A 24,567-nucleotide genomic window follows, 5' to 3' on the forward strand; every position below is an offset into this window, starting at 1 on the left:
TGGACCGGCCCCATCTCCGGCAGTTCCTGGAAGACACAAGTCGGCATGTATGGTTAAAGAGCAGGTGGGGTGGGGGGGGGGGGGGGGGGGGGGGGGGGATGTAGGATGAGAGGTGCGGGGTGGGGGGGGGGGGGGGCGTGTGATCCGCAAACAAGCAGGGTTTCACTTGCTCACCCGTCGCCGACCTCTGCGTCGGCAACCTCCCTTTGCTCCGGGCCGCCAACTATGTCCAGTGCCCACTGCTCTGACATGGTGAGGGGCTGCAAGTCTGGTTGTCCCCCTCCAGTCTTCTCCCGCTCCCGGAGGTGTGCACGGCCATCCCCTGGGGGGGGGGGGGCAAACACAAACAATGACACTGTTAGATGTTCCAACGCATGCAACCTAGGGGTTGGGTTGATGAGTGCAACAATAGCCAGGGCACATGGCCATTGATGGGGGGGGGGGGGGGGTGCAGGTTACATTTGTGTGTGGGGGAAGGGGGGTTGGTGTCAGGGGCGCAGCGCTGCCTACTCACCCTGGCCGCTCTGAGGAGGTTGTGCAGTTTGACCGCCTCTGCCATTTGCACGGCAAAGAGTGGCGCCTGGTGGCCTTCCTCCCGGGCCGGGGTACAGAGTCATCTGCCTCTCCTCCACAGCGTCCAGGAGGGTTTCCAGTTCAGCGTCCCTGAACCGTGGCGCTGCTCTCCTTCCAGCCATCTCGGTGACTGGGACGGTGTGTGTGTGGGGGGGAAGGATCGTTTAAGTGCGGCTGCGGCATATGAGCCTCATGTGCGGCAATCACGGACTCGACGAATCCGGTGCCGTTTCGCTTGGAACTGGTTGTGTTCCACGTGGTGCTGGTGCTAGCCCATTTAGGGTTGCTGATTGGTGCATCTTTTACGCTGTTTTTGCTGTCGTAAAACACCACTGTTTCCATGCAGGCGTCAGCACTTAGTCTCAAGTCGGAGAATCCAGCCCCACGCCATTCGGGATTTGTGGGAGGAAACCGGAGCACCCGGAGGAAACCCACGCAGACACAGGAAGAACGTGCAGAATCCGCACAGACGGTGACCCAAGCAGGACTCAAACCTGGGACCCTGGTGCTACCCACTGTGCTACCGTGCCGCCAATACCCAGGCAGCCAGGAAGAGGTTGGCACCTAAACTCACTCCTCCCCCTCCACTGCTTTCAGGATTCTGGATGCAGACTGGGAAATCCCAGTCAGCCTTCTATAATTGGTAACCTGAAGTGCTCTTCAATGAAACTTGTCAGCTACCTGCCACATGCAGGCAATGATTCTGCTGGCCCCATATCCCTCCTCTGCTGAAATGGCCTCAGGGTGGGCTGGAGCCAGGAGATCGGCACGCTGGTCGGCAGGGTTAGTTTTAGTTCCTGTTTGCCACTGCTATCGGTCCCTGTGTGAAAACTCTAGCCCTACCTGTCACAGATATATTCAGGTTTATTTTGAATTAATGGTTTTCCTTGAAGTTTCTGCTTATTTTCTGTGTTGCTATGTGCACAGTTTGTATGCGATATATAATTTAGAAGATCTGTATTTGGCAAGGACAATTCTTCACTCTACATTCCTCATACACACTGGTAGTGAATATTGAAAGATTTCCATCCACAGTTGATGAAGTTACATGTATGAGAAAATCTTGCCTTTTATCTCTGGGGACTGGGTTTGAACACAGCCCACAAGAAGGGCTGGATTTTTGGCAAGTCAGAAGACTCCAGATACCTATACAAATGGTGGGTCAGCTCCATTGTGGGGATAGACATGTTCTAGTCCTCCACAATTTTCATGGAATCGAGCCGGAACCTCAGAAGTATCGTGAGCGAAAGGCATCCTTTTGACAGTTCAAAAGGTCCTCCTCATGCCTCTCATACCAAGTTATCACATCAAACAATCCCTATGGATCCACACGCCCTCTATATCAAGATATGTTCCCTCAAAAAACCTGAGGGCACCTCATGAAAATCTGTAACACTTCCATGCTCATCACCAGTCATGAACTGTACAGAAACAATGAACCCTTTCATGACAGTAGCAATCGTAAAAAAAACTTTCAAAAAGCAGTCATTCATTCATAAAAATATATTTTGGTTGAGAACCCAGACTCCATTAGCCTGTTGAAACATCGAAGCCCCAGGGAAAAAAAATCTCTAATTGACACCTCTGGCTTCCTGATCCCTTCAGTTATTCCACAATGTTTATTTGTACCAAAAAAAGAGGCTTTAAATGCTTGCAATTTTTTCAATTGAAACTTTTGGCTGCAGTAAAATCTAGTTTAATGCTTTTTTCAAAGCATTTATTTTACACTTGCTAATGTCACTTTTGGATTCATAGCTTCCCTGGTTTAGCTCAGTTGGCTGGCCAGCTGGTTCGTGATGCAGAGAGAAACCAACAACACAGGTTCAATTCCCATACTGGCAGAGGTTACTCATTAAGACCCCACCTTCTCAACCTTGCCCCTCGCCTGATTGTGGTGATCCTCAGGTTAAGTCACCACCAGTCAGCTCTCTCCCTCACAGGGGAAAGTAGCATAAGGTCACCTGGGACTATGGCGACTTTCTGTAGCTTAACTTACATTGACTCTTTACAGGGGGCAGCACAAGTGGATAGCACTGTGGCTTCACAGCACCAGGGTCCCAGGTTCGATTCCCGGCTGGGTCACTGTCTGTGCGGAGTCTGCACTTTCTCCCCGTGTCTACGTGAGTTTCCTCGGGGTGCTCCGGTTTCCTCCCACAGTCCAAAGATGTGCAGGTTAGGTGGATTGGCCATGATAAATTGCCCTTAGTGACAAAAAAGGTTAGATGGGGTTATTGGGTTACGGGGATAGGGTGGAAGTGTGGGTTTAAGTGGGTCGGTGCAGACTCGATGGGCCGAATGGTCTCCTTCTGCACTGTATGTTCTACGTTCTAAGTGTATAGTAAGTGAAGTGCAGGGAAGTGCCAGAGCTGGGCTAGGGGCATATAGGGGTTGTCTGGGAGGGGGAGGGGGGGGTAGGGCATGAGGGGCCTTAAGGGTTGCTCAGGGTAGCTTGGCTTCGGGGGCATGACAGGCCATGGGATGGGTGGGAAAGCTGACCTGGTGCCTGGAGACAATGGTGGTCTCCCCCTCATCCTAATCCCCCCCCCCTCCTTACACCAATGCGTCTCAAGGTCAGCGGGCAGAACAGGGTGGCACAATGACGCCAATGTCACCGGTAAATCTGATGAGGAGATGTCTGCACTGGACTTGGATGGGCACAGTAAAAAGTCTCACAACACCAGGCTAAAGTCCAACAGGTTTGTTTGAAATCACAAGCTTTCAGAGTGCTGCTTCTTCATCAGGTGAAATGGAACCATATTCACAAACACAGCATATATAAGAGAGACACAATTGCAAGATAGTTACAGATTGGAATGTGAAGAATGGTTGGAATGCGAGTCTTTACAGGAGCAAACAGTGTGAGTGAAGTGAGGGATAATTAAGGTGTGAATTGTCTCAAGCCAGGACAGGTGGTAAGATTCTGCAAACCTGGACAGTATAGTGGGGTTACATGTAATGTGAATTGAACCCGAGATCCAGGTTAAAGTCGTCCTCATGCGTGCGGAACTTGGCTATCTGTTTCTGCTCGTCGATTCTGCATTATCGTGTGTCTCGAAGGCCGCCTTGGAGAATGTTTACCCGGAGATCTGGGGCGGGATTCTCCAATCCCGCAGCAGAGTGTCCATGCCATCGTAAACGCCGTTGCGTTTTACGACGGCATGAACGGGCCATTCCCACGTCAAATTGTGGCCCCTACAGGGGGCCAGCACAATGTTGGAGCAGTTCGCGCTGCTCCAGCTGCAGATCCCGGCACGAACTATGCGCCGTGGGATTCACGCATGCGCAGTGGCCTCATTCAACGCGCCGGCCCCAATGCAACATAGCGCAGGGCTACAGGGATCGTCGCGTAGGAAAGGAGGCCCCCAGCCACAAAGGCCGGCCCGCCGATCGGTGGGTTCCGATCGCAGGCCAGGCTACATCGGAGGCCCCCCCGGGATCGAATCCCCCCCACAGTCCGCCACCGGACCCTTCGGCCCAGAGCAGGTTAGAACGGTGCCGGCGGGACTCAGCTCTTTTCCTATGGGCGTTCAGCCCTTCCGGGCCGGAGAAACAATGGGCCGGCCGCGTAGAGCACCCGCGACCGGAGCCGCGCCAACTACACCGCCGCCAATGGCGCCGATTCTCCACACTGCAGAGAATCGTGTGCTGGCGTTCGGGCGGCGTGGCCCGTTCGCGGGGATTCTCCGGCCCGGCGCAGGGCTGGGCGAATCCCACCCCAGAGGCTGAATGTTCTTGACTGCTGAAGCGTTCCCCAGCAGGAAGGGCGATTGTTGCACGGTGTCCATTCATCTGTTGTCGTAGCATCTCGCCGATGTACCATGCTTCTGGACATCATTTGCTGCAGCGTATGAGGTAGACAACGTTGGCTGAGTCGCATGGGTATGTACCTTGTACCTGGTGGGTGCTGTTCTCACATGTGATGGTAGTATCCATGTCGATGACCCGGCATGTCTTTCAGAGGTTGCCGTGGCAGGGTAGTGTTGTGTCATGGTCGCTGTTCTCCTGAAGGCTAGGTAGTTTGCTGCGAAAAATGGTCTATTTGAGGTTAGGTGGTTGTTTGAAGGCATGTAGTGGAGGTGTGGGGATGGCCTTGATGAGATATTCGTCATCATCGATGACACGTTGAAATTAAATGAAAATGAAATGAAAATCGCTTATTGTCACAAGTAGGCTTCAATGAAGTTACTGTGAAAAGCCCCTAGACGCCACATTCCGGCGCCTGTTCGGGGAGGCTGTTACGGGAATCGAACCGTGCTGCTGGCCTGCCTTGGTCTGCTTTCAAAACCAGTGATTTAGCCCTGTGCTAAACAGCCCCCTTTAAGGTTCTGAAGAAGATGTCATAGTTTCTCTGCTCCGGGTAAGTACTGGGCGATGAAGGGTACTCTTTCGGTCGTGTCCCGTGTTCATTTTCTGAAGATGTTGGTGCGGTTTTTCGCTGTGGGCGCATCGGAACCGTTGATTGACAAGTTGAGCTCCATATCACGTTCTTACGAGGGCTTCTTTCAGTGTCTGTAGGTATCTGTCGCATTCCTCCTCGTCTGAGCAGATCCTTTGTATAAGGAGGGCTTGTTTGTAGGGGATACTTCTTTAATGTATTTAGGGTGAAAGCTGGAGAAGTGGAGCATCGTGAGGTTATCCGTGGGCTTGCAGTAGAGTGAAGTGCTGAGGTGTCCGTCCTTGATGGAGATACATGTGTCCAAGAATGCAACCGATTCTGTAGAGTAGTCCATGGTGAGTCGGATGGTGGGATGGAACTTGTTGATGTCATTGTGTAGTCGTTTCAGTGATTCTTCGCCTTGAGTCCAAAGGAAAAAAACGTCATTGATGGATCTGGTAGCGTCGGTTGAAGGTGGCGAAAAGGTCATGCTCGAACTTGAGTATGAAGATGCTGGCATATTGGGGTGTGAAACTGGTCGCCATGGCTGTTCTGTATGTCTGGATGAAGGACTGGTTATCGAAGGTGAAGGCATGTGTTCGAGGATGAAACGGATGAGTTGTAGGATTGTGTCTGGATATTGGCAGTTGTCAGTGTTGAGTACTGAGACTGTTGCAGCAATGCCATCGTCATGGGGTTGCTGGTGTAGAGTGCCGAGATTTCCATTGTGACAAGGAGTGTTCTTGGTTCAATTGGTCCATGGGTGCTGGGTTTCTGTCAGAAGTCCGTAGTGTCGTGACAGAAGCTGGGGTTTTCTTGTATGATGGGTGTCAGGATGCCCTCAACGGAGCCAGAGAGGTTCTCACACAGGGTCCCGTTGCCTGATATGATGGGATGGCCGGGTCTGTAGGTTTTGTGTATCTTTGGGATTTTGTGGGTTGAGAGCACTGAGGGTGCTCTGAAGGTTTTGGTCAAAGGTTTTGATTAGTCTGTTGAGTTGACGGGTGTGTTCTTTGGTCAGATCGGCAGGTACCTGTCTGTAGTATTCCTGGTTATTCAGTTGTCGGTACACTTCTTTGTACTAGTTTGTTCTGTTCAGTATGACGGTGGCTCCTCCTTTGTCTGCTGATTTGATGACAGTATTGTGGTTAGTCTTGAGAGCATGGATGGCGTTGCATTGTGCTTGGGTGATGTCCGGAGCTATTCTATTAGCACGGCTGATGAATCTGGCATTGTTGCGACTCTGACAGCTTGAGCATACATGTCGAGTCTAGGGCAGCGGCCTTCCTGAAGGGTCCAAGTCGACGCTTTCCTCTTTGGTTGCAGCAGTGTGGATCTCTCTGTCGGCTGTTCTGGTTCATTGGTCATCTTATTGAGTTTGCTATTGACATCTTGGGGTTTGTGGAAAAACACCCCAGCCTCATTCGGCTGATGAATTCCTCTGTGTCAGTTGCGAGACCGATGGGGTCCATTTTGGTGATGGGGCAGAAATTGAGCCCTCGGCTGACTTTGATTTTGTCTGGTTGAAGGGTATAGTCCGACAAGTTGATAATGGACTTCCCTGTAGTGGTAGGGTTTCAACTGTGGTACGGGGGGAGGCTTGATGGTGATGCCGAGTTTCTCAAGTTTCCTATTTTTGGTAGGCATGCAGGTGGCATAGGTCCGTTGTCTCATCTGCTTGGTGGTGTCCCGTAGCTGGTCTACTGCGTCCTGAGCGCAAACTGAATGGACTCTATCTTGGTTTCAAGTTGTGGTGTCTGCTGTTGAGCTGGTGTACAAGGTGGTTGAGGAGTGTGAGAGAGGAGCAACGGCAGAATCTTTCAGTATAGTCTCTGTTGTAGGTCGACTTGAGTGGGTTCTTGATCTGTAGTCCTCTCGGGACATTGTCTGCTTTCTTGCATCTTTGTAGAAACTTGGGGTGGGATTCTCCGGTATCCGGTGGGCGGGCCATCCCAGCGCCAAAGAGTGGCGTGAACCACTCCGGCGTCGGGCCGCCAGGAAGGTGCGGAATCTTCGGAGGCTAGGCCAACGCTGGAGTGATTGGCGCCGTGCCAACCGGCACCGAAGGGCCTCCGCTGGCCGGCGCGAGTTGGCGCATGCGCAGGAGCGCCAGCGTGTTCCCAGAACTGCTGCTGTGATTCCTGCGCATGCGCAGGGGGTTTCTTCTCCGCGCCAGCCCTGGCGGAGCTTTACACAGGCCGGCGCGGGGAGAAAGAGTGCCTCCACGGCACAGGCCCGCCTGTAGATCGGTGGGCCCCAATCGCGGGCCAGGCCACCGTGGAGCCCCCCCCCGGGGCCGGATCCTCTCGCGCGCCCCTGAGGACTCCACAGGCCGCCCTCAAAGCCAGGTCCTGCCATGCAGACCTTGTGTAATTCACGCTGGCGGGGCTGGCCGAAAATGGGCGGCCACTCAGCCTATCAGGGACTGGAGAATCGCCGGGGGGGGGCCACTGCCAATAGCCCCCGACTGGCGCGATCCCACCCCCGCCAAAAAAACGACGCCAGAGAATTCGGCGGGGGGCGGGATTCACGCCGCCCCCAGCGATTCTCCGACCCAGCGGGGGGGTCGGAGAATCCCGCCCTTGATGTCTGTGTCGATATGAACGATCTTCCTTGAGATCCTCTCCGCTGTGAGCCGCCGGTACGTGATGTCGATAGTAGCCATGGTGTTGAGATGCCGGTGCTGGATTGGGTGGGCACAATAAGAAGTCTCACAACAACAGGTTAAAGTCCTCTGTCGCGTTATTCTTCACAGCGGGCCTGCCTGCACCACCACCACTAGCTTCCCTCTGCTTTCCCTGTCCTCTGGCATAGTGATCCTACTGCAAGAGTCCCCCCAATGCAGACCCCATGCAGGTGGTGGGTGTGAAGTAGAAAGACAGGAGTTAGACTTTGGCATAGACTAAGGAGCACCAGAGCTTACCTCACAGCGGGTTATCATCATTCTCCTGCCTTGTGTAGCGACCTGCTGACAATGCCGACACAGGCCCATCACCTTGGAGTGATGTTACACAGACACTGGCAGTGGAACAGGGTAGTTAGCGATGGGGTGGGGTAGGGGCAGTCTGGGAGTGTCAGGGAATGGAGGTGATGGAGGAAGGGGGGGAAATAAATGGGAGTGGGGGGAATGGCGGTGGGGTGATCAATGGGGCTGAGTGGGTGATTGGGAGGAGTTGCGGGGATATTAATGGGGTGAGCTGATAGACAAGGCCTCATCCTGTGAGAAGAGGGCAAGGATGACGGTCTCCCTGGCCTCCAGGCATGCAGGGCCCTCACCGCCGCCTGTCCTGCTTCCTCCGGTTGCCGTTGCAGTTCCTTCCCGGGCTCATCTTTAGCCCCTCCTTGTCCATTATCATGGGGCAGTCCTTGAAAACACTGGGGATCTCCGAGTGTTCCAGGATTAATGTGTCATTCATGCTTCCTGAGAAACGTGCACACATGCGTGATCCGGAGGTGGTGGTCGCACACAAGTTGAACATTCAGGAGGTGGAATCCATTCCTGTTCAATGGCTACTCAGCTCCCCTTGCTTCCCATTTTTAAATAGGAGTGTTAAATGACGCCCGTGCGACCTCTCACCGGGGATACTTTAAAAAAAAAAATTTTATTGAAAAATTTTGAATTTACACAACTACATCAAACCATACTAAAATACCACCGATAACAGTAATAACAACAATCATAAACCTTCGCCCCTCCTCAATGAATAACCAAACATATTAACAACTTAAGTTAACCCAGTGTTAAGTTACATAACCGTAGGAAAAAAATATATAGAAACTATAGTTAGGAACACCCCTCCTTGCCCCCCCCACCCTCCTCCGGGTTGCTGCTGCTATTGACCAAGATACCTATCTTTGAGCCAGGAAGTCCAGAAAAGGCTGCCACCGTTTATAGAACCCTTGGACTGATCCTCTCAGGGCAAATTTAACCCTTTCCAACTTTATAAATCCCGCCATGTCATTGACCCAGGTCTCCACACTTGGGGGCCTCGCATCCTTCCACTGTAGCAAGATCCTCCGCCGGGCTACTTGTGACGCAAAGGCAAGAACACCGGCCTCTTTCGCCTCCTGCACTCCTGGCTCCACCGCAACTCCAAAAATCGCGAGTCCCCACCCTGGTTTGACCCTGGATCCAACCACCCTCGACACCGTCTCCGCCACCCCCTTCCAGAATTCTTCCAGTGCCGGACATGCCCAGAACATATGGGCATGATTCGCTGGACTCCCCGAACACCTGGTGCCCCTGTCCTCACCCCCAAAGAACCTACTCATCCTAGTCCCGGACATGTGGGCCCGGTGCAGCATCTTAAATTGGATGAGGCTAAGCCTCGCACATGAAGAAGAAGAGTTGGCTCTCTCCAAGGCATCCGCCCAAGTCCCGTCCTCTATCTGCTCCCCAAGTTCCCCCTCCCATTTAGCCTTCAGCTCCTCCACTGACGACTCCTCCACCTCCTGCATTACCTTATAAATGTCAGACACCTTCCCCTCTCCGACCCACACCCCCGAAAGCACTCTGTCCATCGTCCCACGCGAGGGCAGCAAAGGGAATCCCTCTACCTGTCGCCTAGCAAACGCCTTTACCTGCAAGTATCTGAACATGTTCCCTTGGGGAAGCCCAAATTTATCTTCCAGTTCCCCCAGGCCCGCAAACCTCCCGCCAATAGACAGGTCCCTCAATTTACTGATGCCCACCCTTTGCCACCCCCTAAATCCCCCATCCTTGTCCCCCGGAATGAACCGATGATTGCCCAGTGGAGCCTCCATCGAGCCCCCTGTTTCCCCCCTATGCCGTCTCCACTGTCCCCAGATTCTTAGGGTCGCCGCCACCACCGGGCTCGTGGTAAACCTCTTAGGGGAGAGTGGCAGCGGCACCGTTACCATGGCACCCAGGCTCGTACCTCTACATGACGCCATCTCCATTCTTTTCCACGCCGCCCCTCCCCCTCCATCACCCATTTACGCACCATTGACACATTGGCCGCCCAATAGTACCCCAAAAGGTTGGGCAGCGCCAGCCCGCCTCTATCCCTCCCTCGCTCCAGGAAAACCCTCTTCACTCTCGGAGTCCCATGTGCCCACACAAAGCTCAAAATACTGCTAGTCACTCTCCTAAAGAAGGCCCTGGGGATAAAGATGGGTAGGCACTGAAAGAGGAACAAGAACCTCCGAAGCACCGTCATTTTGACGGACTGCACCCTCCCCGCCAACGACAGTGGCAACATGTCCCACCTCTTGAACTCCTCCTCCATTTGATCTACAAGTCTGGTGAAATTATGTTTGTGAAGAGTCCCCCAGTCCCTGGCCACCTGCACCCCCAGATACCTAAAACTCTCCCCTGCCCGCCTAAGCGGGAGCCTACCAATTCCTTCCTCCTGATCTCCAGGGTGCACCACAAACACCTCACTTTTGCCTAAATTTAGTTTATAACCTGAAAAGGTCCCAAACTCAGCTAGCAGCTCCATCACCCCCGGCATCCCTCCCACCGGGTCCGCCACATACAGTAACAGGTCATCGGCATACAACGACACCCTATGTTCCTCCCCACCTCGCACTAAACCTCTCCACCTCTCTGAATCCCTCAACGCCATCGCCAGCGGCTCGATTGCCAATGCAAACAACAAGGGGGACAGGGAGCAACCCTGCCTGGTCCCTCGGTAAAGCCGGAAGTACTCCGACCTCCTCCCATTCGTGGCCACGCACGCCATCGGGGCCTCATATAGCAGCCTCACCCATTTAATAAACCCTTCACCAAATCCAAACCTCCCCAACACCTCCCATAAGTACCCCCACTCCACTCTATCGAAGGCCTTCTCCGCATCCAGCGCCACCACTATCTCTGCCTCCCCCTCAATCGCCGGCATCATGATGACATTCAACAATCTCCGCACATTCGTGTTCAGCTGCCTTCCCTTCACCAAACCTGTCTGGTCCTCGTGTACAACCCCTGGCACACAGTCCTCTATCCTGGTGGCCAGGATTTTTGCCAGCACCTTGGCATCTACGTTGAGGAGAGATATGGGCCTGTATGAACCACACTGCTGGGGGTCCTTGTCCCTCTTTAAGATTAACGAGATCAGCGCCCGCGACATCGTCGGGGGCAAAGTCCCCCCTTCCCTCGCTTCATTAAGTGTCCGCACCAGTAAGGGGCCCACTAGGTCCACAAACTTTTTATAAAATTCCACCGGGAACCCATCCGGCCCCGGTGCCTTCCCTGACTGCATCTGCCCGATCCCCTTAACTAGCTCCTCCAGCTCAATCGGCGCACCCAACCCCTCCACCTGCTCCTCCTGCACCTTCGGGAAAGAAAGCCCGTCGAGGAACCTCTTCATTCCCCTCCTCTCCCCCGTTGGCTCCGACCGGTACAGTTCCCCGTAAAAGTCCTTGAAGACCTCATTCACCTCTACCCCCTTCCGCACCACATTCCCACTCTTGTTTCTCACTCCAGCAATTTCCTTTGCCGCATCCCGCTTGCGGAGCTGATGAGCCAGCATCCTACTCGCCTTTTCACCATGTTCGTACACTGCCCCTTGTGCCTTCCTCCACTGTGCCTCCGCCTTTCTAGTGGTCAGCAAATCAAATTTAGCCTGCAGGCTGCGCCTCTCCCCCAACAGTCCCTCCTCTGGTGCCTCTGCGTACCTCCTGTCTACCTCCAGCATTCTTCCCACAAGTCTATCCCTCTCACTCCTCACGCTCCTCTCCCTGTGTGCCCGGATGGAAATCAGCTCCCCACGAATCACTGCTTTCAGGGCTTCCCAGACCACCCCCACCTGAACCTCCCCCGTATCATTCACCTCGAGGTACCCCTCAATACTTGCCCGGACCCTCCTACACACCTCCTCCTCCGCCAACAACCCCACATCCAACCGCCACAATCATCTCCAACTCCATCCAATGCAGAGCGTGGTCGGAGATTGCAATGGCTGAATACTCGGCCTCCTCCACTCTCGGAATCAGTCCCCTACTCACCACGAAGAAGTCTATCCGAGAGTAGACCCTATGTACGTGGGAGAAGAAAGAGTACTCCCGTGCCCTCGGCCTCAGAAACCTCCATGGATCCACCCCACCCATCTGGACCAAAAACCCTCTCAGTACCTTGGCCGCCGCCGGCCTCCTACCCGTCCTAGAGCTGGACCGATCCAGTGAAGGATCCAACACCGTATTGAAGTCCCCCCCCCATGATCAGACCTCCCGCCTCTAGATCCTGGACCCGTCCCAACATACGCCTCATAAAGCCCGCGTCGTCCCAATTTGGGGCATACACACTAGCAAGTACCACCTTCTCTCCTTGTAGCCTGCCCCTAACCATAACATACCTACCCCCCTTATCCGCCACCACCTCCGATGCCTCAAACGACACATTTTTCCCCACCAGAATCGCCACTCCCCGGTTCTTCACATCCAGCCCAGAGTGGAAAACCTGCCCCACCCATCCCTTCCTCAGACGGACCTGGTCCGCCACCTTCAGGTGGGTCCCCTGAAGCATTGCCACATCTGCCTTTAGCCCCCTCAGATGAGCAAGTACCCTCGACCGCTTCACCGGCCCATTCAATCCTCTCGCATTCCAGGTGACCAACCGGATCAGAGGGCGTCCCACCCCCCTCCCCCGTCGACTAGCCATAGCCCGTCGACTGCCCGCCCCAGGCCAGCACCCCTTGCCCGACCCAGTCCCCACAGCGACAACACCTCACCTCTGTCCCCCCGTCCCCACCAGCTCCTTCCTGACCCTGCCAGCAGCAACCCGGTATTCCCCTTTCACCCCCTCCCTCCCTCCCAGGCTAGGAACCCTCATAGCCGTGAACCGTCCTCCATTGTACTTCCGTGGGTCAGCTAACTTCTGCTGACGCCGGAAACTCCCGCCAAGAACCCGACCCCTCCCAAAGTAGGATCATCCCCCATCCTATCCCTCCTCCAGGCACCGCTCCAGAGCGGGGAAGAACCAGTTAAGGCCCCGCCTCCCCCCGTCATCGTTTCCAGCCCCGCAGCGTGGGAAACCGGAGGAAAGCCCGCGCTTTCATACTGCCCCACCACACCCTTCTGACGCAGCGCCCAAATACCAGCCCCACTCCATACCCCCAACCCAACAGAGAATACAACAAACCCCCCCAACCCTCCCCGCAAGATACAAAACTCAAACAATGCCCCACAGCAAAAAACATAACAGAACAACACCCCCATAAATAACTTTATCAAAATTGTAAAAGTACAGAAAAAGAGAACACAGGAACAGCAGAATCCAGCAATAAAGTATTACAACCGACCCCGCAACCCCCAACCTCTAGTTCAAGTCCAGTTTCTCCGTCCGCACGAAGGCCCATGCCTCCTCCGGGGAATCGAAATAATAATGCCGGTCCGAATAAGTTACCCACAGGCGCGCAGGCTGCAACATTCCAAACTTAATCTTCTTCTTGTAAAGCACCTCTTTCGTCCGATTAAACCCGGACCGCCGCTTAGCCACCTCTGCACTCCAATCCTGGTAGATCCGTACTACCCCATTCTCCCAGTTGCTGCTCTTCACCCTCTTGGCCCAGCGCAGCACACACTCCCGATCACTGAACCGGTGGAACCTCACCAGCACCGCACGCGGGGGTTCATTCTTCTTAGGCCTCCTGGCCAGTACTCTGTGTGCTCCCTCCAGCTCCAAGGGCAGATGGAAAGACCTGGCCCCCACTAGCGAGTTCAGCATCGCAGCCACGTAGGTTGTCACCAGGATAGAGGATTGCCAGCAACTTGGCGTCAACATTGAGGAGCGAGATAGGCCTGTATGATCCACACTGCAAGGGGTCCTTATCCCGCTTTAGGATCAGAGAGATCAGTGCCCGCGACATCCTCCCATGCCTCATTGAAGGCTCGCACCAACAGGGGGCCCACCAGATCCGCATACTTTTTATAAAATTCCACCGGGAACCCGTCCGGCCCCGGCGCCTTACCTGACTGCATTTGTCCAATCCCCCTGACTGGGGATGGGACAATTGGGCGCGGCCGTTTTGGCGCGGCCGTTTGGACGCAGCCGTTTGGGCGCCATGGGACAATTGGGCGCAGCCAATTTGGCGCGGCCGTTTGGGCGCAGACGACAGAAATTCTTTTAGTTTTTGTGGCTAGTAACTTGTTGCAAATTGTTGCAAGTAAATTTAAAAACCTTAAATTAGTTCATTTAGTTTAGTTCATTTGGTGATTATGAGCAAGGCTCCTCAAGTACTCAAATTTTCAAATTTAAGAACACTTTCATGTATTCTTTTATCTTTATTGTAAATTAAAAACCTTAAATTAGTTCATTTAGTTAAAAACCTTAAATTAGTTCATTTAGTTAAAAACTAAAGTTAAAAAACCTTTAGTTTAGTTCATTTGGTAATTATGAGCAAGGCTCCTCAAGTACTCGATAGCATCCATGTTTTCAAATTTAAGATGTGGAGATGCCGGCGTTGGACTGGGGTGAGCACAGTAAGAAGTCTTACAACACCAGGTTAAAGTCCAACAGGTTTGTTTCAAACACGAGCTTTCGGAGCACGGCTCCTTCTTCAGGTGAATGGAAAGGCTTGTTCCAGAAATGTTTATATAGACACAGTCAGAGATGCCCCGGAATGCGAGCACCTGCAGGCAATCAAATCATCAAAGATGCAGAGAGAGAGGTAACTCCAGGTTAAAGAGGTGTGAATTGTCCCAAGCCAGTTCAGTCGGTAGGCCTCTGCAAGTCCAGGCTTGTTGGTGGGGGCCGAATGTAATGCGACATGAATCCCAGATCCCGGTTGAGTCCGCATTCATGCGTGCGGAACTTAGCTATAAGTTTTTGCTCAGCAATTTTGCGTTGTCGCGTCTCCTGAAGGCCTCCTTGTAGAATGCTGACCCGGAGATCAGAGGCTGAATGTCCTTGACTGCTGAAGTGTTCCCCAACTGGAAGGGAACAGTCCTGCCTGTTGATAGTCGCACGATGCCCGTTTATTCGTTGTCGCAGTGTCTGCATGGTCTCGCCAATGTACCACGCTTCGGGACATCCTTTCCTGCAGCGTATGAGGTAGACTACATTGGTCGAGTCGCACGAGTATGCGCCGCGTACCTGGTGGGTGGTGTTTCCACGTGTAATGGTGGTGTCCATGTCGATGATCTGGCATGTCTTGCAGAGATTACCCTGGCAGGGTTTTGTGGTGTTGTGGTTGCTGTTCTGAAGGCTGGGTGCTGCTGAAAGATGCCCTCGTACGAACGGGATATGGCGCTCGACTCATTGATCGACAGTTCCACCGCGCCACAGCAAAAAACCGCACCGACCTCCTCAGAAGACAAACACGGGACACCACTGACAGAGTACCCTTCGTCGTCCAGTACTTTCCTGGGGCGGAGAAACTACGACATCTTCTTCGCAGCCTCCAACACATCATCAGCGAGGATGGACATCTTGCCAAGGTCATCCCCACACCCCCACTACTGGCCTTCAAACAACCGCGCAACCTCAAACAAACCATTGTTTGCAGCAAATTACCCAGCCTTCAGAACAGCAACCACAACACCACAAAACCCTGCCAGGGTAATCTCTGCAAGACATGCCAGATCATCGACATGGACACCACCATTACACGTGGAAACACCACCCACCAGGTACGCGGCGCATACTCGTGCGACTCGACCAATGTAGTCTACCTCATACGCTGCAGGAAAGGATGTCCCGAAGCGTGGTACATTGGCGAGACCATGCAGACTCTGCGACAACGAATAAACGGGCATCGTGCGACTATCAACAGGCAGGACTGTTCCCTTCCAGTTGGGGAACACTTCAGCAGTCAAGGACATTCAGCCTCTGATCTCCGGGTCAGCATTCTACAAGGAGGCCTTCAGGAGACGCGACAACGCAAAATTGCTGAGCAAAAACTTATAGCTAAGTTCCGCACGCATGAATGCGGACTCAACCGGGATCTGGGATTCATGTCGCATTACATTCGGCCCCCACCAACAAGCCTGGACTTGCAGAGGCCTACCGACTGAACTGGCTTGGGACAATTCACACCTCTTTAACCTGGAGTTACCTCTCTCTCTGCATCTTTGATGATTTGATTGCCTGCAGGTGCTCGCATTCCGGGGCATCTCTGACTGTGTCTATATAAACATTTCTGGAACAAGCCTTTCCATTCACCTGAAGAAGGAGCCGTGCTCCGAAAGCTCGTGTTTGAAACAAACCTGTTGGACTTTAACCTGGTGTTGTAAGACTTCTTACTGTTCAAATTTAAGAACAGTTTCATGTATTCTTTTATCTGCATCTCTATACTTTTTTAGTTTTTGTGGCGGTTCATGGCCGGCTAGTAACCTTTCATAATATGCATCTCTACCTTTCTGTACTTTACGCAGGCCATCAATTAGTTTCCATATGGTGGGATGATGCATGCCAAGTTCATATTTCAATCGACGGTGGGCTGCCTCCGCATTATTGTTTGTGCGGTCTTCCCCGTTTAATGTTCTCTGATAAAGGTTCCAAATCTCAGGGCGAAATAAAGGTGTTCGTCTACCATTTCCTCGTCTGTTCAGACGACCAACATATGTATCTTCAAACCAGTGGAGTAAATCTTGAAGTTCTTGCGGCAGTTGGGTCGCTAAAGCATCCAGATATTCATCGATTTTGTTCAAAGGTACAAAGGCAATGGCAATAATCATTTTAGCTTTTAACGCGAAATCTGGATCAGTGTTATACAAACTACGGAACCCCATACTAGCTAGATGTTTTTGCATATTTTGAGCTAAATTAAAAAATCATCCTTTTATTTGAACATCAGGGAATATGTCTTTCATAGCACTGTGCGCAGCTTGTTCATAATCACAGACGATTGAACTGGGTTTCAAGTTGGGTTCGATTTCTTTCAATAATGCGAACATTCTCGTATATGTGGTGCGTTGCTTGTTGGGCAAAAGAGCATAAACCGTAGGAGTAACTCCTCCGTGTTTTTTTCACCATAATTACATATATCTGAGATATATGTTTGCAGCTTTAGTATGGAGACGTGCTTTGCACCGGTTTTTTTGCTCACAATGACAAAATTTCACTTCGCTGTCACCTTTGCTTGTTTTGTCAAAGACGTAAAGGAATCCGTTATGAACAAATTTTTCTTTACCACGTTTCGTTGATACTGCCTCAGCCATCATATGGGTATGCGAATTGGTTTAGTTACAAAATATATAAAAAGATGGTGATAGAACGCACCAGCACCCAACTCAACGCACCCGCACCAGCAGCCAACTCAACTGAGGCTAATTCACAAATAAAGAAATGTTATTTTGGTGCCAAAGCGTCAATAATGCCAATATATAAACAGATGGTGATAGAACGCACCAGCACCCAACTCAACGCACCCGCACCAGCAGCCAACTCACCTAAGGCTAATTCACAAATAAAGAAATGTTATTTTGGCGCCAAAACGTCCGGCGCCAAAACAGCCGGCGCCAAAACGGTTGGCGCCAAAACGGCCGCGCCCAAATGGCTGCGCCAAAACGTACCTAACCCCCCTGACTAGCTCCTCCAACTCTATCGGCGTCCCCAGCCCCTCTACCAGCTCCTCTTGAATCCTTGGGAAACATAGCCTGTTCATGAAGCTCTCCATCCCCCCTCTCCCCATCGGAGGTTCCGACTGGTACAGTTCCTCGTAGAAGTCCCTAAAGACCCCATTTACTTCTGTCCCCTTCTGCACTACATTCCCACCCCCATCCGTTACTCCACCAATTTCCCTAGCAGCATCTCGCCTACGGAGCTGATGCGCCAACATGCAACTCCTTGATGGCAGCACCCTGGGTCGTCTGAATCTCTGAGAGCCTTTTGTTCGTTTCCGGCAGAGAGCTCAGTACCTCAGCCTTGAAGTCTGCAAAACAGCGCAGGAGAGCAGCTTGTTGCTCCAGGGCCCACTGCTTCCACTCCCCTGGAGCTCCGCCGGCCGCCATCTTGGATTCCTTCGCCCGTTTTTTCTGGGGAGCTGCTGCCGTTTTTTCCCCCTTTCCACTCCGAGTTCGAGTCATGAACTGCGGGGAATGTCGATCAGTACACCTTCTCCCACCGGGAGACGTCGAAAAATTTCCGTTTTGGGCTCTAAAAAGAGCCGAAAAATCCGTTTGAAACGGGAGCTCCCAAATGTGCGGCTTCCTACGTCATCACCGCCACCGGAAGTCCCCCTCTCACTGTTAGTTCCTGGGAGACCGTTGGATTGGGCTTCGATCTCATTGTGAGATGGAGATTGCTCTTAATTGGTGCCAACTGGTTTCCCGCCACGTTTGGGCGGGATTTGGAACCACAGGGAGCAGGCTCGGTGAGATTGTGAACCGATTCATGCCCGGCACGGATCCTGATTTCCTGCGATTTAATTGAAGAGATCCACAGCAGGCACAATGTGTCCATTCGGCTGTGGTACTTGTTTCTATGTTTCTTCTCATGTTCTGACAGAGATTTCTATAATTTCCGACACATTGGTATTAAATAACAATCTCGGGGTGACAAGGATGGTTGTTGTGGAAGGTCATAATACCATATGATATGTGGTTCTACATCCTGGTTTGACACATTCCCATACCGGCTGCCCCCGAACAGGTGCCGGAATGTGGCGACTGGGGGCTTTTCACAGTAACTTCATTTGAAGCCTACTTGTGACAATAAGCGATTTTCATTTCATTTCATTTCATTTCATTGTCAGGATTCTTTTGTATGAGTTTTATCCTCCATGCAGTGTGTGCAGTACTCAAAATACTTGCTAACATGAGACGTCAACCTTTTAAAAAATTCAATTTTGCTTATCTTGAGAAGGACAAAGTGATGAATGTGCGATTTATCATAGATTGAGACACAGAGCAGATAGTTGAACATTATAATTAAATGTTAGGGCTGTTCTGACATTCATGTGGTTTTGCAGTTTATGAAACCATCAAAATCTTGTTTTTGTTCTGGGCTTTAATTTTCTGCCATGTCTATTATTCTACAGATATTATTATTCTACAGATATTATTATGCTACAGAGTGATATGTATTTACTATACATATATTTTAATTTTGAATTTTATAGGGAACATCTAATCCACACTGTGTTGTTTGGGATGACTCCAAAACGTAAGTGCCACAAACAATTTTTCACACTTCCCATTATCAACATGCAAGTTCTTATTTCACTAATTTAGCATTGTTAAGAATGAGATTCTACATAAATTACTCATGGAGAGTTATACGTTAGAAGTGGATTGTTCTTATGAACTGACAGGTCACTCTTCCGATTGTTACAGAGTAATTGTACGTCACAGATGTTGAGGATAAGAATGAATACTAAAACTATTCCATAAGATCCAGAAAATAGATCCCACCTTCGCAAGTTTGCCTTAAAAGACAATCCCTTAATCACAGAAATCAGCCAGTGAACCTTCTCTGAACTGCTTCCAATGCAAATATGTCGCTCCTGAAGTGAAGACACTAAAACTGTATCCAAGTACGGCTTCACCAATACCCTGCTCTGCTGTTCCTACTTTTATACAGCAAATTGCTTGCAATAATGGTCATCATTCCCTTTACCTTCCTAAATACTTGCTGTAGGGCAGCACAGTAGCACAGTGGCTAGCACAGTCGCTTCACAGCTCCAGGGTCCCACCGGCTTGGGACACTGTCTATGTGGAGTTTGCACTTTCTCCCCATGTCTGCGTGGGTTTCCTCCAGGTGTTCCAAAGATGTGCACGTTAGATGGATTGGCCGTGATAAATTGCCCTTAGTGTCCAAAAAAAAAGATTGAGTGGCGTTACTGGGTTACGGAGAGAGGGTGGAGGTGTGGGCTTAAGTGGGGTGCTCTTTCCAAGGGCCGGTGCAGACTTGATGGGCCAAGTGGCCTCCTTCTGCACTGTAAATTCTATGATTGTTTCTGTGATGCCTGTGTGCTAACCTTTCGTGATTCAGGTACAAGGACACCCAGATCCTTCTGCACTGTGGAATTCTGCATTCCCTCCATTTAAATAATATTCTGCTTCTTCCTTTCAAAGTGCCCAAGCTGACATTTTCTCACATTATACTCCATCTGTCAGTTCTTTGGGCTATATCCTTTTGCGGATTCTTTGGGCTGAATCTTCACAGAGTCGGAATACCACAGAAAGCCTTTAAAAATGGTAGGTGGGCCCCAATTCTGGGACTTACGATCCCATTCCCAGGGTTTCTAATTTTCAGGAGTGCCTTTTAAGGACACAGGCTGGTTCAGGCTGTAACCCTGCACTGTGCTGGCTTCATTGCAGTTCAGTTGAGAGCTCAGAAATCCTCATGAAACACCTAGGTCCCATGGGAAAACATGACTTGATTGAAAACTCTGGCTCTCTGATCTATTATGCCAATTTCACAATGTTTATTTAAAGAACATGAAGAGGTTTTAGGTGCTTTCAGTTTCAGCAATTGACATCTTAAAGCAGGGATTACCAATGTTTTCTGGCCACAGAATCCTTTTCACCTCCCAAAATTACCGATGGAGAAACATTCTTGTGTTGAAGAGTTAGACCTCAAAAATGTGATGGTTTAATGCAATAGGTACAAACATACAAAAACAAATTTAGAAAAGCATTTTCTATTCTTGCATATTTACATTTATTATAAAACATTCTCTTATTCAACAAAGTACATAAGTCTCACCTTTTTGTTTTTTAATGGGAAGAGTGATGCTGCTTTTCTTGCTCAAATTATTTTTAGGAAAGTTACTGGGGAGCTGGATTCTCATATCAGACACTAACACTCACCTCTCTTTCTCACAGACACAGAGGGCGGGATTCTCCGACCCCCCGCCGGGTCGTAGAATCGCCGGGGGGGGGGGGGGGGCGGGGCGACGTGAATCCCGACCCCGCCGGCTGCCGGATTTTCCGGCGCCGGGGATTTGGCGGGGGTGGGAATCGCGCCGCGCTGGTCTGGGGCCATTGGCAGAGACGCCCCTGGCGATCTCCAGCCCGCGATGGGCCGAGTGGCCGCCTGTTTTCGGCCGGTCCTGCCGGCGTAAATTACAACAGGTATTTACCGGCGGGACCTGGCTCCACGGCGGCCTCCGGGGTCCTCGGGAGGCGCGGGGGGATCTGGCCCCAGGGGGTGCCCCCAAGGTTGCCTGGCCTGTGATCAGGGCCCACCGATCCGCGGGCGTGCCTGTGCCGTGGGGGCACTCTATTCCACCGCATCGGCCGCTGTAACAGTCCGCGATGGCCGACGCGGAGATGACCCCCCCCCTGCGCATGCGCTGGGATGATGCCAGTATACGCTGGAGCTCCCGCGCATGTGCCAACTCGCGCCAGCCGGCGTAGGCCCTTCGGTACCGATTGGCGTGGCGCCAAGCCCCTTCCGCTCCAGCTGGCGCGGCTGGAGTGGCAAACCACTTCTGGGCCGGCCTAGCCCCTGAAGGTGCGGAGGATTCCGCCCCTTTGGGGCGGCCCGATGCTGGAGTGGTTCACGCCACTCCTTCGCGCCAAAGATTTCCGCCCCGCTGGTTTTCGCAGAATTCCGCCCACAGACTCATCTCTCTCTCTTTCACACACACTTTCATCTGTCTCTCTCATGCGCACACACACACATTCACCTCTCTTTCACATACACACACACATACTCTCAGACAAACACAAAGATATACTGTTTCTCACACCTCTTTCTTACACAAACCCATACATACACGCTCTCATCCCTTCACACACACACTCACCTCTTTTTATTTCACACCCATTCCTTTCTCTCTCTCTCACTGTCTCTCTCACACACACACATCTCACTCTCTCTCACACACTTATACACTCAAACTCTTATCTCCCCCTCTCTCACACGCACAGTCTCATCTCTCTTTCGCACACAATCCCATCGCTTTCTCTCTTTCAGATATACACACACTCTTATCTCACACACACATGCACTGTCATCTTACTTCCTCACACACATGTACATGGATGGGATTCTCTGGTCCCCGACACAGAAATCTCGTTTGCCGATTGGCCGGAGAATCCCCATTTCCGACAAAATGGGGGGAGGCATTGCTTTCACGATGCTCCGCCCCCTCCAAAGCGGCATACACTAGGAGCATGCGCATGCGGAGTATGCGTGTGCTCGGCCACGGACCCGACAATTCTCTGGGCGGTATCGGCAGCGAGAGCCGGATGCTCTCTGTTGCCTTGCTGCTAGTCCCCAGCTAAACGGAGGGTCAGTGGCCTTTTTGCGCCAAATATTTTGTCGTAAAAGGCCACCGTTCCCACGCCCGCGTCAAGATATAGCCTGAGAATCGGAGAATCCAGTCTGTGAACTAGCATCTCTCTGTCACAGACATGCTCTCACCTCTCTTTTTCACGCACACACTCTCACCTCTCTCTATCTCTCATGTACACGTATATAATAATCTTCATTGTCACAAGTAGGCTTACATTAACACTGCAATGAAGTTGCTGTGAAAATCCCCTAGTCGCCACATTCTGGCGCCTGTTCGGGTACACAGAGGGAGAATTCAGAATGTCCGATTCATCTAACAAGCACGTCTTTCGGGACTTGTGGCAGGAAACTGGAGCACCCAGAGGAAAGCCACACAGACACAGGGAGAATGTGCAGATTCCGCACAGATAGTGACCCAAGCCGGAAAACCCTGGCGTTGTGAAGCAACAGTGCTACCCACTGTGCTACCGTGCCGCCCATAATATACATTCACCTCTCTTTCTCTCACACATGCACCTCCATCTCCAACACACACACACATATACACTCAAACTCTCACCTCCCTTTCTCTCACACTTAATCTCACTTCTCTCTCCCTTGCTCCATGCCGCGACCTTGCTTGCTCCAAGGCCGCTGCCTCCCTCGCTCCACGGTCGCTCCCCTTACCATCCCATGGCACTGCCTACCTCACTCCAGTGTCTCCACGCTTCCACCTTCTTGTCCTAGGCTGGAGCTTTGAAGACTTACTTCCCCACTGTTTCCAGCTCATCCAATCAGAGGCTGGCTTCCCACTGTATTAGCTGCTCATCGACTTATTAATGAGCCTATCTGCAGCTAACGGAGGGAGAAACAACCCATTGATTGGACAAGCAGCTTCAAAGTATTTATCAAATTGTATACATCAGGCTGGCTCACAGTGGAATCCCTGGATGTGTCCAATGGAACTCCAGGATTACACGGAACGCCATTTAGGAAACCCTGCCTGAAAGGTTCTGGATGATTGACACTTTTATTGGGCTGTCGTAAAAAGTTTAATTTTAGGAAAGTGGAAAGTTATTGATGAAAAGCTTTTTGTTTCACGTTCTACTATCACTGCATGGTTAATTGTTTCCATACAGTAAAGGTGAAGTCATCATAATCCTAGATGACCATCGGCTGTTTTCCTCTTTGAAGGGGAGAGCTCACTGGTGGTTATTTGACCTGAGGATCACAATAATTCAGTCGAAGGGTAAGGATGAGAAGGCAGGCCTTCATGAATAATAATACTCATTATTATCTACAATCCTAGTTATGTGATTCGCCAGGACTCTGATCCCAGCATGTTTCACGCGAAGACTATCCCATTGGAACAGTTCCCTCCTTCCCCAGTACTGGTGCAAATGTCCCATGAATTCGATCCCATTTCTTCCACACCAACCTTTGAGCCACACATTTATCTCTTTAATCTTATTGATCCTGTGCCAATTAGCTTGTGGCTCAGGTATGAATCCAGAGATTATTACCTTTTTGGTTCTGCCTTTTAATTTAGCCCCTAGCTGCTTATATTTCTTTAGCAGAACCTCTATCCTTGTTATTTGTACCTACGTGGACCACAACAACAGATCTTTACCCTTCCACTCCAAGTTCCTCTGCTGCCCAAATCAGGGGCGAAATTCTCCCCTACCCGGATGGGCAGGGAGGTCCCGGCGTAGCAGAGTGGCGCCAACCACTCCGTCGTCGGGCCTCCCCAAAGGTGCGGAGAACGGGCTAGGCCCGTGCCGGAGTGGCTCCCGCTCCGCCGACTGGCGGCAAACTAGTGCCAACGGTCTTTGGCACCAGCTGGCCGGCGTCCGGGCTGGCTGAAAGGCCTTCGCCAGTCGGCATGAGTCCGCACATGCGCCGGAGCGTCAGCAGCCGCTGACGTCACCACCGGCGCATGCGCGGTGGAATGGGTTTCTTCTGCCTCCGCCATGGTGGAGGCCGTGGCGGCGGCATAAGAAAAAGAGTGCCCCCACGGCACAGGCCCGCCCGCCGATCGGTGGGCCCCGATCGCGGGCCAGGCCACCGTGGGGGTACTCCCCGGGGTCCGATCGCCCCGCGCCCCCCCCCTCCCCCCAGGACCCAGGGGGCCCGCTCACGCCGCCAATCCCTCTGGCACAGACGTGGTTTAAACTACGGCGGTGGGAGAGGCCTGACAACGGCGGGACTTTGGCCCATCGCGGGCCGAAGAATCACTGCGGGGGGGCATGCCGATCAGCGGGGCGCGATTCCTGCTCCCGCCGATTCCCGGGTGGCGGAGAATGCAAGTGACGGCGGAGGCGGGATTTACGCCGGCCCCGGGCGATTCCCCGACCCTGCGGGGGGTCGGAGAATTCCGCCCCAGATATCCAAAACCAGGGGCGGAATTCTCCAATCCCCCGCAGGGTCGGGGAATCGACTGGGGCTGGCATAAATCTCGCCCCGCCAGAATTCTCCGCCACCCGGGAATCGGCGGGGG

General features: G+C 52.0%; 1 protein-coding gene across 11 annotated transcripts in view; it reads left to right on the plus strand.

Annotated features, from left to right (window-relative positions):
* Window positions 1-24,567, plus strand: part of adgrb2 (adhesion G protein-coupled receptor B2) — a 1,298,770-nt gene that overhangs the window by 846,240 nt on the left and 427,963 nt on the right. For all 11 annotated transcript variants that reach the window (XM_038801790.1, XM_038801818.1, XM_038801834.1 and 8 more), the window contains one exon: window positions 18,967-19,010. In XM_038801790.1, coding sequence (XP_038657718.1) covers window positions 18,967-19,010 — 44 coding nt within the window. The remainder of the gene's footprint in view (window positions 1-18,966; window positions 19,011-24,567) is intronic.

The sequence above is a fragment of the Scyliorhinus canicula genome, chromosome 1, assembly GCF_902713615.1.
Source record: "Scyliorhinus canicula chromosome 1, sScyCan1.1, whole genome shotgun sequence".
NCBI lineage: Eukaryota > Metazoa > Chordata > Chondrichthyes > Carcharhiniformes > Scyliorhinidae > Scyliorhinus > Scyliorhinus canicula.